This window comes from Populus trichocarpa, chromosome 5 (genome assembly GCF_000002775.5).
Source record: "Populus trichocarpa isolate Nisqually-1 chromosome 5, P.trichocarpa_v4.1, whole genome shotgun sequence".
NCBI lineage: Eukaryota > Viridiplantae > Streptophyta > Magnoliopsida > Malpighiales > Salicaceae > Populus > Populus trichocarpa.
Window position 1 is genome coordinate 23,112,178 of NC_037289.2, and position 15,377 is coordinate 23,127,554.

Sequence of the window (15,377 nt, forward strand, 5' to 3'; positions counted from 1 at the left end):
GCTCAAATCTCGACCCTCAGATTTTCATTTCCTTGAAAATCAAATCATTCAACATCAACACTGTAAAAAACCCTCTTCAAGAACCCACAATATTTTTCTTTTCTTGCTATTTACTTGATAAAAGGCGGACCGCTAATACTGCTAAAATGCTATTAATCTAGCATCATTGATGATTAAGCAAAAACTGTATGTACAAGATTATAATTTCTAGAGGTTAGTATAGTATCCCGTGTAGTGTAAGTAGACTATCCTGTGCCATCATCACCATGGAGACACCGTACTGGTAGAGGCAGAGGAGGGATTGAATATACGTTGGCCAGTTGCTAAAATACGCCGGGGATCAAATTCCATTTTCCTCTGATAAAATCGGTCCCATTTATCCCCAAAGTGGTCCATCCATTCCTCTCGTGTAGTGTAGTGAGGTAAATACTGTTTCACCTTGATCCCTGCATCATCACAGAATCTGAGGATCTTACGGTTTTGATCAGTCAAGTACTCCAAGGACTGAGTCTCTTCACCATTATCCAATGCTGATCTTAACAACGCCACCAGATAAAACACATCCTCATCTGGTGTCACAACTGAGCTCCTTTGGTCCCACCTACACAAGATTAAAAAAAACCCAACAGCAGTAACGTTAAGAAAGATCATCGGCATTTAGCAAACAAGAAATAATCAAGACAGGACATCAGATTTGGATCTTTCTCGAGTGAGAGTTCAGTTTTCTTGTAATGATGTTAGTTGGGATTTGATGGTTTTGGACTAATCAATGGTTGATCCCATCAAGGCTAGGTTTTCGGAACTCAATAGACAAGAAAAATACTAAATACCCTTCACAGTTTCATGCCCTATCAATCATGTCAGGTCTTGTTTAGCTCTATCCTTGCTCATTGAAGGCCTGGTAAGAGTTTGGAGGTGGACATGATACCATCTTCTCACGGGGGACCCATAACGAAGATCGCCTGACAAGAGAATCTGCCACTGGGACGATCACTACCGTCAATTTATTGGGTTCCAGTCAACAAAAGAGAAAAGGGTTTGTCAATCCTAGCTGGCCTTTAATACAAAATATTCATATGTTGAGCTGGTTCTTTTGCATGTGGGCCACGTGTTTCGTTAGATACATATGCCACGTGTATCAGTGTGACTCAGAGGACCACCATAGTCATGGGTCTACCCGATTTTTTACCCTGTCTCTTTCCTTCCTCTTCGTCTTTTCCTTATCATCATCGTTTTCAAGTCCTCAAGAACTCGTCCGATTTGTAATTAACTAACAACATATTATTGACACAAGGAAGTATTATTGCTAAGAGTGAGGGTAATGGTAATGACAATGCCTTGTATTATTGAAGGAAGGCTGATAGCTACCCCTAACGTGAAGAGGTAATCTCTAGCTTGGCTCTAGCTAGCTAGCTAGCTAGCCAGCATTATTTGTTTTTGTCTCGTATGTATTATTGGCAGGCAAGAGGGTGGTTCAAAGCATGCTTTCTTGTACACAAAACTTAAATGTACGTTTACATGTATTCAAAAAGTGTATAGTTACATGTGCTTAATTACGTGTGCGGTTGGACGACGACGACAACAACATGAAGACACTTGATGAGAGACTTGTCGTGATGAGAGCAACACAATGATAGTCCCATGTTGCATGCATGCAGTGCTTGTGAAAAAGATAAGAGATAAAAGATGAAATGCATGTTATGGAGCACTAAAGAGCCAAGAATCACTCACTTGTTTTTGTTCATGGGGTAAATGAGGATGGGCCCACTTGTCTTGTTGTTTCCCAAAATGCCCTTGAAGACACCCCTGTCAAGGTCAGCAATCCTTGATCTGGGAACAAATAGGTTGAGCCAAGGGTGCGGCACCTCCCACAAACCCTTGGCTCTCAGCTTTAACTCGGCCCTGTGGACGCGATCCAGAAAATCAGTGTAGGGCAGATCGGTTGTGAAGACTGTTGATGGTATGAAGTTCAGGTTCTTCATCAAAGCCTCTACTTCCTGCAGCAAGTAACCACCAGACAATACTTAATTATGATTTGTTGGTGTCATTAATTATAAGAACATTAGAAAAATATAATCCAAGTACAAAAAAGAAAAGCTGCTGCTACTAGACATTGTTGCTTTTGTCAAGATAAGTTTGATTCCAATCAATTCTTAATAAGCTCAAGAAAGGAGATATTAATTAGAAGAGAATCATTTGGTGGGTGGCCGGCTTCATAATAGATTTATTAATATTTAATGCAGTAAAAAAAAATAGAAAAGTAGCGTTCAATCTTAGGCTCAGACAGGACGATAGATTGCATTAGATCTCCCATGTTTTCTTGTACATGTTTTCTAGCATTTTTATAGTAGCTAGTACGTATAAAAATACATACTCAGCAATCACAATCATATAATCTAGGAATAGTGGGGGCAACCCTTGAGAGCAGCATATTGCTAAAAGTAGAGAAAATGTGTACAATAATACAATTGAATGACAGCGATGATAGTAGAAGGTTCTATATTATTGTAAGAAGAGATGATTAAGCAAATTATTGATAAGAAATTTAATTGGATTAGCATGCATTTCGAACCCACATTCAATGAGGACAGACCTGGTAGTTTTCTAAACCTGTTTTTTTAATTGTAATTAGTCTTAACAGCATGGTTAGCACCATGATATAAAAGGCATGTATCATGAGGGATAGGGGTGTCAAAAAAAAAAAAAAAAAAACAAATGATCATGGGTAATATTTATATTAACTAACCCAAGTCAAGTTGTCGTCGACAAAATCATAATATCAGACATGTTTGTGTTTCTAAGGAAGATAACGAGTAAGAATTTTTAAAATTCGATCAACCTGATTTTTTTACAATTCATTCTATTTGTTTTTTACAATTTATTATCTGCTTCAATTGTTCTAATTGATTTATTAAGTTTAAATTATTTGTTACATTTTATAATAGGTTTTAAGCTAATTTATTAAGCCTAAATCTTAGTTACATTTAAGTCTACCTCATGAAGATTGATAATATAAATTCAACCTATAGAGACTTATAGTATCCATGAAAAATTCAGCTGAAAATCTAATATATTCAAAATTGGTAATATAAGTCCAATTTATAGATACTTTATCTATAAAAAATTTAGCTGAAGGTATTCAATCCGGTCAGGTTTAAAAAATAATTAAATGGATAAGTTTATAATTTATAAAATAAACTGAGTTAAATACAATTATGAGTTAAATATATACTGATTGGAGATTGTCCAGCCACCAACTTAGGAGAAAAAGATTATCAATATCTATTATTGTACTCTGCATTTAAATTAATAAGCCATGGTGCCAATTAAGACGAGCAGCAAGGCGATCGTATTATTATTACCAAGTTCTTGCTAATAATTTTACGAGAAGTCCTGTAGCCACAAAAATATGAACGCAGAATTCTGTGGACGAATTAAAGGGATTTTACCTGATCAATGGTATCGCCAGTGGATTCATCGTAATTTTTGGTGATCTCTAAGCAGTAGAGCACACCCCCATTAGCCCCAACTGAGCTAATCTTGACAGGATTACGAGGGGAAAAGAAAGAGGACCTCCAATTGTTAATAAGCCCTTCATCAACAATAACAAATCCCTCGACATAATCGAATTTTAAGGTAGAAGGTTTTCCATGCATGGAAATGAGGTATTCTTGGTCCCCGGTAAAAGTCGAGAAGTTGGAGTACAGTACTCTTATCCACCTCACCTGCGATAAATAAAACAAAGAGAACGTGAAAAGGAAAGAAAAAGACCATGTTAGCGGCAAAAGCAAGACGTCAACAACATTGCCAGCTTTAGAACAGCCGTTTGAATGAGTTAAAAAGCTTACATGGACCCAATCTTAACTCATCAGTCATGAATAATTATACTTGCTTCTTTCGTTTTATCTTCTACTAATACTAGGAAATTTATGCAAAGTTATGTGCCCCACCGTGGAACAAAACCAAAATCTGTCATCAACGAGTGAAAAATATTGATTTTGTCCAAAGAGAGAGAGAGTTATACCCTTTGAGGAGCTGGTTCAAGTGCAATTCTAGCCCTAGTGATGATTCCAAATTGCCCTAGACCACCAAGAACAGCATGGAACAGCTTTGAATTTTTTTCTTCGGAGCATGTCATGAGCTCACCTTTGCCTGATATCCAGTAGTGGAATATTAATTACATCAACATAAAACCAATTTGAACCTATCTCCCAAGATATACAATTAAGCAGCCAAGGAAAAACCCTGAATTAATTTGTGCAAAAAATAATTATCCAAAAACAGGAAGACAACAAGAAGAAACCAGCCATGCAAGAAAGCCATGGATATTTGAAGGACCAACCTGTGACGACGTCAAGCTCATAGACATTGCTAATTTGAGGTCCATGGTTAAAAGCTTGCCCACTAATTCCACCATTAGATAAGGTACCACCTACTGAAAGATACAAATAATCTGTCCATGATTTTGGTGCTAGCCCATGCTCTAATGTACTCCTTAACACATCTATCCACAGCTCCCCTCCCCACACGTCTACATGCATCTCCTTCACAGCTACTTGTGGCTTTGCCAGGTTCCCCAACCCAAGGCGACTCCCTCTCGAGCCGCCATTCATTTCAATCACCACCCCGTTACTTGTCTGTGCCTGACCGTTTATGGAATGCCCATGACCCCTAGCCGAGACCGTGAAACCCTGAGACGAGAGGTACGCCGCTTGGACAAGCCGAGCTATGTCATCAGCGGAACCCGGGTGCAAGACTGCCATCGGTTCGGATCGGCTTATCAAGCCGAAATCAAGAGAAGCCGTTTCGACATCAAACGGATCAACGCTGAGCTGACCGTCAACCCCAAGACGAAGTAGCTCCGATGGGTCAACAGTCAACCCTACAGTCACAATCAAACGACAGATAGCGAACGTTAAGAGAAGCTTAGTAGCCATTTCAAGGATTTCTTGTTTCTTTTCTTTGGTTTTCTTGTATATTACGAGTAAGAGTAATAATCCTTTATAAAGAAAAAGTCAAGAAGGTGGTGGCAGTTAGAAGTAGGTGGCGGTGGCGGCGGCGGCGGCGGCCGAGGTGGTGGTTTCGATAAGGGTGAGAGGTAAAGAAAGAGAACAAAATTTGGTGCCCCTGTTTGTGTTGGTGGGGTAACGTAAGCTGGATTGCGCTTTAAAGATTTTCTAGGCCGAACATGCAAAGTTCAGATTCCCCGCTAATCCTCTCTCTGCTCTTTTTGCACGTTGCACAAAGTATTACTTACACACACATGTAAGCATAAGAAGGTAATAATATAAGGTAATTCAACGACAGAAATATTAAATAATATTTTGATTTTAATCTCTTGTGTGTTTGTGGTAGTGCAGGTAGAGGGGGAGGGGGAGAGAGCCTGACTACTGTGTCTTGGGGACGTTTATGAGTTGTGCCTGGGATATAAGATACAGGCTCTCAATTTATAGGACAAAATGGGGTCGGGGAAGATGGAGGGGACACGTGGACGATCACGTGCGAGAGGTGAGGAGACACGTGTGGAGGAAGAGAGTGAGGCAGTATGTGGGGCCAGGTTTTTGAATAAGGGGCCCAGGTATGGATACGGAAGATCCATGTAGGGACGTAGGCAAGGGAAGGTTCACGTGGTTTCAGAGACTGGACGATGTATGCAGCCAATACAAAAGATTCTCTCAACGTATCTCCTCCCTTTCTCATCTCCACAGGGAGAAAAAAAATTATCAGCAAAATTCCTCCATACCAAGTATGAACAGTTAGAATTATTGGCTGCAAGGGTGGGAAAAGCCTTTAGGTTGCATGCACGAATAGATACGTTCTCTATCTTTATTGTATCTGTTTTTTTCTTCTCGAAATAATAACTAAATATTAAGGCAATAGTTTAATTAAAATTCAATAGAAAAAGACCTTGAAGTGATCAACTGGGCCAAGAAATATTAGGTTATATGGTGATTATCAATGACAAAAGCATATGCTTAAACCGGTCATGATCATTGGATAATGTTTCAGCAAGTCAATTTTGAATTCCACAGAAATAGCCGCATAAAAAAAAAATATTCCATCAAGACATGCAAGCCAAGTATGCAATGTGGGTTAGAGTTAATTAGGCTCTAGCTAGCTTGCCATTTATAGATATAAATATAAACAACAAGTGGATTTGGTGGACAATTTATATTGCATGATGTTATGGTGATCAAGGATATTACTCCAAGGGACGGTCCCTTTTTTCAAGTGGATGTTTCGTGACAAAAATGTACTCTTGTAGTCTTAATTATTTTGAGTACGCTTTGAAATGTAACAAGGGAAATGGAGAATATTGAACCTTCTAGGGTTATTTAAAAGTGTTTTTAATTAAAATAGTTTTTTATATTAATATATTAAAATCACTAAATATTATTAATTTATTATTTTTTCAAGTAAAAATTACTTTAAAAAACAGAAATGATGATAGTACTAAACCATCACTTAATATTCTATATTGGGCTTCGCAGAGAAATTTGCAATCGTTTTCTTATGATGTGCTTCAATCTACATTTTCATGTTGGGAAACATCCGAGAGAATGGCTAGAGATTAATAAAATAAGATTTTTATAACTCTATAATTAAAGCTTTAAGAGAAAATCTTTGAATTTATTAGATTCCGAAAAAATTATAAATTTAATAACAATAATCTCTCTAGACATACTACCTTTTAAATAAGAGTTTAAACTGATTTTTGAAAAAAAAATCAATTAAAAATATAGCTAAAAAAAATCCTAAAATTAATAACTAGAAATTAAATATTTTAGTTAGCAAACATAATATATAACACTGGTATTACTGGGCCAAGATCAAATCTCTGGACTCATTAACTACAATGATTCTTTCCTTGATCGATGTTATATTATTCCAGGTCATTACTAAATTAGAAGAAAAGATTACAGAGAATAAAGTAAGAAAGTTAAAACTTACAATAAGTGAATGGTAAGAAAATTATAGTTTTGAATGGTTATTTCCAAGTAATAATTCAAAGTAACGCTCGGCGGTAACGCTGAAGTGCACCTTAGCTATTAAAAACACAGAGTATACTAGAATCCGTCGATGTACAGAAGTCAAGTCTCGATCAAAGGGATTCGACAAATTTGAATGATGTTAAGCAGATTAACTGTTTTCAAATGTGAAATTGGCTTTAACGAACCACATTCTCTAGACAGAGGAAGATGGGCTTGAGTGTGATGTTTTGGCATGCAATATTACAATGACTGGACAGACTGTAACAACTAACGAGAAACATGTGGGGTAAACCTAGGACGATATACCAGAGGTTGATTGGCACGGTTTGAGATTGACTAAATCCATGTAAACACATTTACTTCCAGGAAACAAACCCATAATTTTCTTTTTGTCATATATATATATATATGCATTTACTCAGTTGGTGTGAATGGTTGATTTTAGACCGAGTTTTGTTTCCTGTGTTTCTTCCTTAGAACTGGGTCCAAGCCTTTGGTCACAGGTCTTATCCATGTCTTACACGCGGAAAATGTTTCCAAATTATCATAACTCTAATGTTTTTTTGTTCGCTACAATGACAAAATATAATTAAAACTCTTATCTACCATTCTTGTGTCCTTTAGGCAGCCAAAACAGACAAATCAGATCCCAGTTGCGTACAGTAAGAGAGATCATTAATACCTGGAAGCTTTCTTTGAACAATGTTCTTGACCAGAGCAGATAATGTCACAAATGACAGCTTTCATATATACCTTGGAAGCAACATGAGTATTATCTTCAGGAATCGTGTCTCATATCCTGCATTGAGCATACGATCCAATCGGTTGACAATTACCATAGAATTGAGATTCACAGCAACATATTCTAGGAGATTAATTTTCAAAGTTATTATATAATTTAGTGTTCTAACATAGAAAAAATAGATATGATTAAAAGAGATAGAAATGTTTTTAGTTAAATAATAAATTCGCTTTTTTGACACTCTTAAAACAAATTTCTGTATTCTTAAAACAATCTCATTGTTTTTATATATCTTTTTAATATCTAAATAATAAATTAACAGTAATTTAGATAACTTACACCCAGATTCAATATTTAAATCTCGGAAGATAGAATCTTGGAATGTAGTTTGATTAGGTAAGCCATCCCCTTGAGTACGCTGATGCTTTAGCAATGATTAAGATTAATGATTTGATTAAAAAAACCATTCCCTTGCACAATTACTCCAAATATTTATGGAATTGAGATGTATTTAATTTGTTGATATAAATTACAACATCCAAGGGGAGGGAGTTTTCTCTCTTTCCTTTTCTTTTCAACAAATTGTCGTCATACATGTCCACGACAGTATTCTGTGCAGCGTATCTTCAAAAAGATTCAGTCTTTTTTGAAGGATGAGAAGGGTTTCGTCAAGTCTTTTTTTATATATCAAGTGGACTTTCTGTAGCCACTCTTTTCCTTAAAAGAGGCAAGTACTGTAGCCACACCACACCAATCCATGTTTCGCTCTGCACAGAAGAAACCTGTAAATAATTATTTTTTAGGTTTTTCAAAGATGGCCACATAGATTGCTTTGATTATATCAATGATAATAAACTAATGGTGGTCGGAGAGTTTGACAATTTCTGTTTTCATTACGTACGTGTTCATATTTATGATACATTATATTTTTTAAAATAATTTTTTTATTTTATAATATATTAAAATAAACTTTTCTATATTTTTATTTTTTTTAACATTATTATATTAAAACCATCCTAAAATACCAAAATAAACCTTCAATTTGATGTCTTTTCAAACTAAAATCATTTTTAAAAAGTACTCCGAAACAAAAATATAAGCACTTTTAAATATTTTTTAAATAAATTTTAAAAGTGTGTTTTATTTTAAAAAAATTAAATTAATATTTTTTTAATATTTTTTATTGATTTTGATATGCTAATAAAAATTAATTGAAGAAACAGATTAAAAAAAAATTATCTTAATATATTTTTAAGAAAAAAATCATTTTAAAAAAAAACATCCCATATAGGAAATACACCCTGAATCAGCTTTCTTTAATGCATAAAAAAATTAGCTACTTGTGTTGAGCATTAATGATACAATCAATCTATTGTAAGAACATAATATAAAAACAGATCTATCGGCTACAACAGCCGAAATTGACTGTGACACGTTATCGAGCTTTGTTTGTATTGAATTAAAAAGAGAAAATTAGCGATGGTAGGAATGTTGTAGCAATCATGGTATAGATTTCTAACAAGTGGGCAACAGACTCGAGCAATCTTTCTTTCTTTTTTTTCTTTTTCTTCTTCTTATGAAGCATTCAACTTCATTAATCTATTGTATGGCCATGGATAGACATGGACATAATTTTATTGAGTTATGGATTACGAAAAATGTCAATGGGTTTATTTTTTTTAATTAGTGTGGGTGTCTGGATCAGCTTACACGCACCTCAACTAATCTCATGGGTTTTAAGGTTAACGATCATGTAAGTCTCTGGTGGCCCTGAGATTTGTGAGACTCGAACTGTTGATCTCTAAGTAGCAAATTCAAAACCTAACCAGTTGAATTATACCCCTCAAAATTATCAATACATCCATTTTAGATGCACAAGCCATGTACGTCCCTGTTGTAATGGATGCAATTAGAAAAAACATTCCACTCCCACCATACTCGTTGTCCCCTATGCTGCATGTTAACGCAACACAAGTAAAAAAATGCCAGAATCGTACCAATTAATAAATAAATAAATAAGAGCACTACAAGGATGATCTGCGTGAGGTTTCGCTATTCAACTGAAGTGAAAATCATCTCTCTTTGCTTCTAGTACTTAATTTAATATCGTTACATGTTTGTGTAATCACCCTAGCTATTCCCTGTAGTCGGGAGAGCAACTGGGAATTACTCAAATTAATTTGGAAGAAGACTTAATGTATAGGAAATAGCAATGAAGGATATAATTCAATATATACTCATGAATGTATTAGTCTACTCTTGAAATTCTTATCTATTATTCAATTCTATTTAAATAGAAGAAAAATATTAATCTTGATATGTGAAGAGTTCAAAACTAGTCTTTACTGTAATTATTAAAAAAAATAATTTTATAGTTAGCGTGTGCTTTTATAGTCCTATTTTTTTAATTATATCAATTGACTTATAATCGTGTGTTTAATATTATTGTGTATTTTAAAAATATTTTTTATTTAAAAATATATTAAAATAATTTTTTGAAGTTTTTTTATTTTTCTTGCATCAACATATCAAAAACCTAAAAAAATATTGATTTGATATTTTTAAAATAAAATAAAATAAAAAAACAATCAAACTCTCGAACACTCCATTATTTTGCGATGATGTTGAGTTGAAAGAAAACAACTAGAGTCGGTAAGAGCTGCCATAAATAAATTTGGTGCTTTCCTTGACATTAATAAGGCCATGAGGTCATCGTATGTCAATAAATCAACAAGCGTTGAAAACACTAAAATTTTAGCTTGCTAGACTTTGCATTGAAAATTGGTTTGTGTCTTGAATTAATGACACTTTTTTTTCAAGAAAAAATGGTAATTATGGACAGGTTATAATCACAGTAAAGTCAACTATATACAAACATGCTATCTTGCCTAAATTCTTTGAAAAAAATACAATAAAAGTTTTTTTCTTCGGAAATGAGTGGTGTTCATGGCTTGGTATGTCCCTCTCGTATATTTTCTTTCTTTAACCTCGACTAAATGCCAGAATTTTTGCTTTTGGTCGACCTTTTTATCTTTACACCTAATTTCCAAAGCAGGATTCCTTGTGCAAAATCTTAGTGTATCTCTTTTGCCCTTTGGTATTTGTTTCTCTTTTCTTTATCATACCATCATCTAGTCTTTCTCTTTAGTTGAAACCCATCTTTTACAACAAAAGTTCGGCCTTTCTCTCTCAATGTGCAGGGCAATAGGAAGTAGGGACCCACAGAAACTCTCACTTTCTCGACAAGATTAGCAAATATACCCACTTCTGTGTTACTGTAAAGGGAGACTCAGCCTCTTTTTCTTCATGAACACCAATTGTTCGAAAGATAAGATTCTTCTTCTTTCTTCCAGTTTATTAGGCAGGCTATGTCGTCATGATTTTCTACTACAAAACTCGATGGACCTAATAAGCTTTTGGAAAAAGGAGCTCATGCATGGAAATTTGGATATAAGAAAGAAAGGCAGTTGCTTGTGTGTTTGGTATTGTGATATAATATGTATTTTAATTAAAAATAAATAATTAATGTTTTTTAGATTTTTTATTTTTTATATTAGTATATTAAATTCATTTAAAAATACCTAAAAGATACCAATTTAATGTTTTTTTAGTTAAAAAATAAATTAAAAGGAATGCTATGACGCAAAAATAAAAACTCAGTAATTTCCTTGTTTTTTTATTTACATATTTTAAAATCCAGTCCTAATTGCTCAACACTATTGCTAGAAAAGTACAATTGGTCAATGATTATGCTTGCTTAATTTTCGATTATTGTGTTTAGCACTATTTTATTTCCTTTTTGTTTGGTATCACCTTACTCAAAGTGACATAATATCACCTAGCTAGAATTATATACAAGTTAGTTTGGCAAAAAACCTCCTCGATCTTATTATCTTCGATAAAGTTCCATCGATCCGTGGGAAAAAAACAATACTAATAATAACCCATAGGTTAAGTCTTCTTCACACTTATTCTAAAAAAAATAGAAAAAAGGAAAGAAATTAAATCCATTTACCCTTGTAATGAGACGCATTAATTAAAAAGAAAAGGAAATTAAGGGTTCTAATTAATTAAATCCATGCTAAAATCCATCTGCTCTAGCTACAAGATGTTAACTTTTGATATCTTGATGCTCATTTCGAAAATATAGCAATAAAAAATTGTGGAAAATGTGACATGATGATCTCCAAGAAGATAGATAGTAATACAATGATATATAGCAGTTAATGGGATGATAATTTCAAAAGGGGAGCTGGCTAGCTAGCATCTACCAAGGACTTGTAGCAAATGAAAACAAAAACGGAAAAAGAATCGTGAAGACAGGCCATGGCCAGCCTCGGCCAACTTAACTTTGTCAAATGTATCGGAATCACTACTGTAAACACCCATGGCGCCATCATTTTCACGTCCACCACCATGGTTTGATATATGGGCCGCCTACCTAATCATCTTGCTAACACAGATATCAAAGTCGTAACGTATGGATTTGGAGCACCTATTTTTAGTAACATATGCAGCTGGAAACTTGAACGAATCAACACTGAAAGTGCAGCAAGGTTGTTGGGTAACCTATCATATCACACAACTTTGAGGCTCTCTTTTCAACTCACAAATCAACGAGGTTAATTAGGCGTGTCTTCATTCATAAAGATGGGGAAATTCAGAGAAGAAAAGGACGTTTAATTTTGGGAATTTCCTTGTGCGAGAAACCAACAATAGAGGTTGAAAAACATGTACAAAGATGCTGTTCTAGGCCACTAGCTTCCTTTTATTTATTTATTTATTTATTTTTATTGTTGTTGTTGGAATTGGAATTGCTGTCCTAGTTAGTTTGATAACAAGATGATGCATGCATTAATTAATACCGATAATTTTTAATTTGGTCATAATTATGTAATCAAGGAGTGTTACCTGTATAGTCCAACTCATTAAACAAAAGCGAGGAGGAGAAAAAAAACTAAAGATAATGATATTTGAAGTAGTTATATTCTTTTTTTTATTCGAACACTTGTACTTGTGAAATTTGATCAATATTTAAATATTTACGTTAGTTTTGTTATTAGAATGCTGACATAACATTTAACTCTTCACCCGAATGGGTCAAGATAATTTTATTTTTATTTATTTTAATAAAATACTTATGCTTTATTATTTTTCTTTGAGTAATTTGATTGTATGTATTCATAAAATTTGATCAATAAAGTATTTTCACAAGCTTTTATTTCAAATCAGTTGACATGTCAATTATCTCCGATACAAAGAGGCTTATGTGTTTGAAATAATCTTGATTTTGCTATTTTTCAACAATTTTGTTTTTTAATCAAAATTTTGAATAAGAATAAGAATAAGAAAAAAACAAATAAATAAATAAAACTAGTTAATTAAATAGGTCAGTGCATTATTTTTCTTACTCGTTAGTTAGAGTTTATCTAATTTTAGATAAAGCAAAAAACCCCAAATAAAAACATAGATAAGAACTCACATAATTAGTTTATTTTTATTAGTTTTTTTAAGTTTTTGTTATTTAAAAAAATCAGTATAGACACTCGGAATATAAAAATAAATTATTTCATTTTTCCCTGTATAATTTTACACGTTTTCAATATGAAACTATTTTTAATTATGTCTATTATATCATTATATAACATCTAAATCTCCAACATGTGATATTGCGTCTTTCCATTTAAATTCATAAAATCATATTTTTCATTTTAAAATTATCCTCAAGTTACATGAGGATATAATAATAAAAAAATATTGTAATAGAAAAAAAATAATACATGTACTCAAATAAAAACAATTATAAAGTATAAGTACTCAATCATTATCTCTAAAAACAACGATGGAGCCCTTATAAATAAAGAGTTAACTATCACATCGAATGTTTTGATAATATAACTAATAGAGATATTTGATTGATCAAAGTTCACAAATATATATACTCAAATTAAAAAAAAAACTATAAAAGTATTAAAATTAGAATAGGTAAAACCATAGTTTTTAGACCTGATCCGGTTTAAGGCCCGATTTTCAGGTTTTGACCGGGTCACCGGGTTTTGATCTGGTTGCTTGGGATGCCCGAATCAATTCTTTTTTTAAAATAAAAACGATATCATTTTAATAAAAAATAAAAATTAAAAATTAATAAATTGTAACTGTATTTTAAAATTAAAATAAGTTATCGAACCGAATGGAGTTTTAAAATTATTGGTGAAAGAGTATAAAAGCTTCAAGTTTAATTATAAAAAAAATATTGTGGATGAGTGCGCACTCATTATTCTTTGTTATCACCTTCGGGTACATTTTTGTTTCTTATACTGGACAGAACACGTCCATCTACAAAACAAACAAATCATAGAACAAAATGTGAATATATAGTTATTAATTTGAATGTGGAGTGTTCCTCCTCTCTAAGCAAAATGGCGGGCCACAGGAATAAAATCTAACAGCAAATCCTGGTCAATTATTAGGTGATTGTTTGGTAATAAGATTATCGTATTTTTTAAAATATTTTTTTATTTAAAAGTATATTAAAATTATATTTTTTATTTTTTAAAAATTTATTTTAATATTAACACATTAAAAAATATTTAAAAAATTAATTTAAAATAAAAAATTAATAAATAACAAAACAACAATTCAACGCGGTACTAGGAATCTCAGGACCGGTGTTATCCAACATCATAAAATTAATCAAAGGTCCCATCGATCTCCCATGCCATGTTATCTTCTAAATTAACGATCCACTACACACATTAACCATGGAAATTACTCAATTCTTCGGATTGTATAAATTGCAATTTGCATCAGGAAATTTACATTACCCTTTACCAAAAAATTAACAAATACAAATAAAAATATCGAGAGAATATTTTCAAAGAAAATTTTCCAACGGTAATACTCTCTCAGTATACAATGAAAAACAAAATAATTAAAATATTACAGATGAAATCACCAATAGAATGATAAAAAATATTAATATTTAATTATTCGTCGGTACAACGCTCTAATAAAAAGCCTAGAATTCCTAATTTCACAACAAACTCGTCTCTTTTCTTCTTTTTCTTCTTCTTCTTCTTCCCCATATGTAAAAAACATCAATATCCATTTTTTTCTTCTCTTCTCTCCTCAACTCCTTCTCTTTTCTTTCATGATCAGGTATGTTTTCTTCTTCTTTCTTCTTTTTTTTCTCAGTTTTTTTTTAATTAGTATATACTTTATGAATTTTTTTTCTCTTCTTAGCTTCACTTGCAACTACATTAAAGTAAGATTTTTTTTTCATGTTTTTTTCACTATATTTGTTTTTTATTTAATTTTTTATTTTTATTGTTATTAATAATTGTATGAATGTTGTTGTAGGATTTTTTTTCATATGAGATCAAATTTTAGTTGATTTATTTATAGGATTTAAAAAAAAATTCATATGAATTTTTTAGTTGATTTTCTTCTTCTTTTTTCTAAGCATTTTGAGTATTATCAGAGTGTTGATTTATATTAATTTAATTATTTTATAGTTTTGTAACATGGATTTTTTAAAAATATTTTTAAATAATTACCAACAAAATTACATACAGTATTTTGCTGAGGGAAATACCGACGGAATGAAGCGGGTAATTTGTTTTGCTCGCCTTTTCTATTAGTAA

At 32.7% G+C, this 15,377-nt stretch overlaps 1 protein-coding gene across 1 annotated transcript; it reads right to left on the reverse strand.

The window, feature by feature from the left end:
- Window positions 1–75: 75 nt before the first annotated feature.
- On the reverse strand, window positions 76–5,429 carry LOC7477637 (cytokinin dehydrogenase 5). The gene is made up of 5 exons (XM_002307645.4): window positions 4,343–5,429; window positions 4,025–4,152; window positions 3,450–3,725; window positions 1,732–1,997; window positions 76–601 (listed from the first exon to the last, which is right to left on the reverse strand). The coding sequence occupies exons 1-5, from the start codon at window positions 4,935–4,937 to the stop codon at window positions 262–264; spliced, it is 1,605 nt and encodes a 534-aa protein (XP_002307681.1). The 5' UTR covers window positions 4,938–5,429; the 3' UTR covers window positions 76–261.
- Between the last annotated feature and the right edge of the window lie 9,948 nt (window positions 5,430–15,377).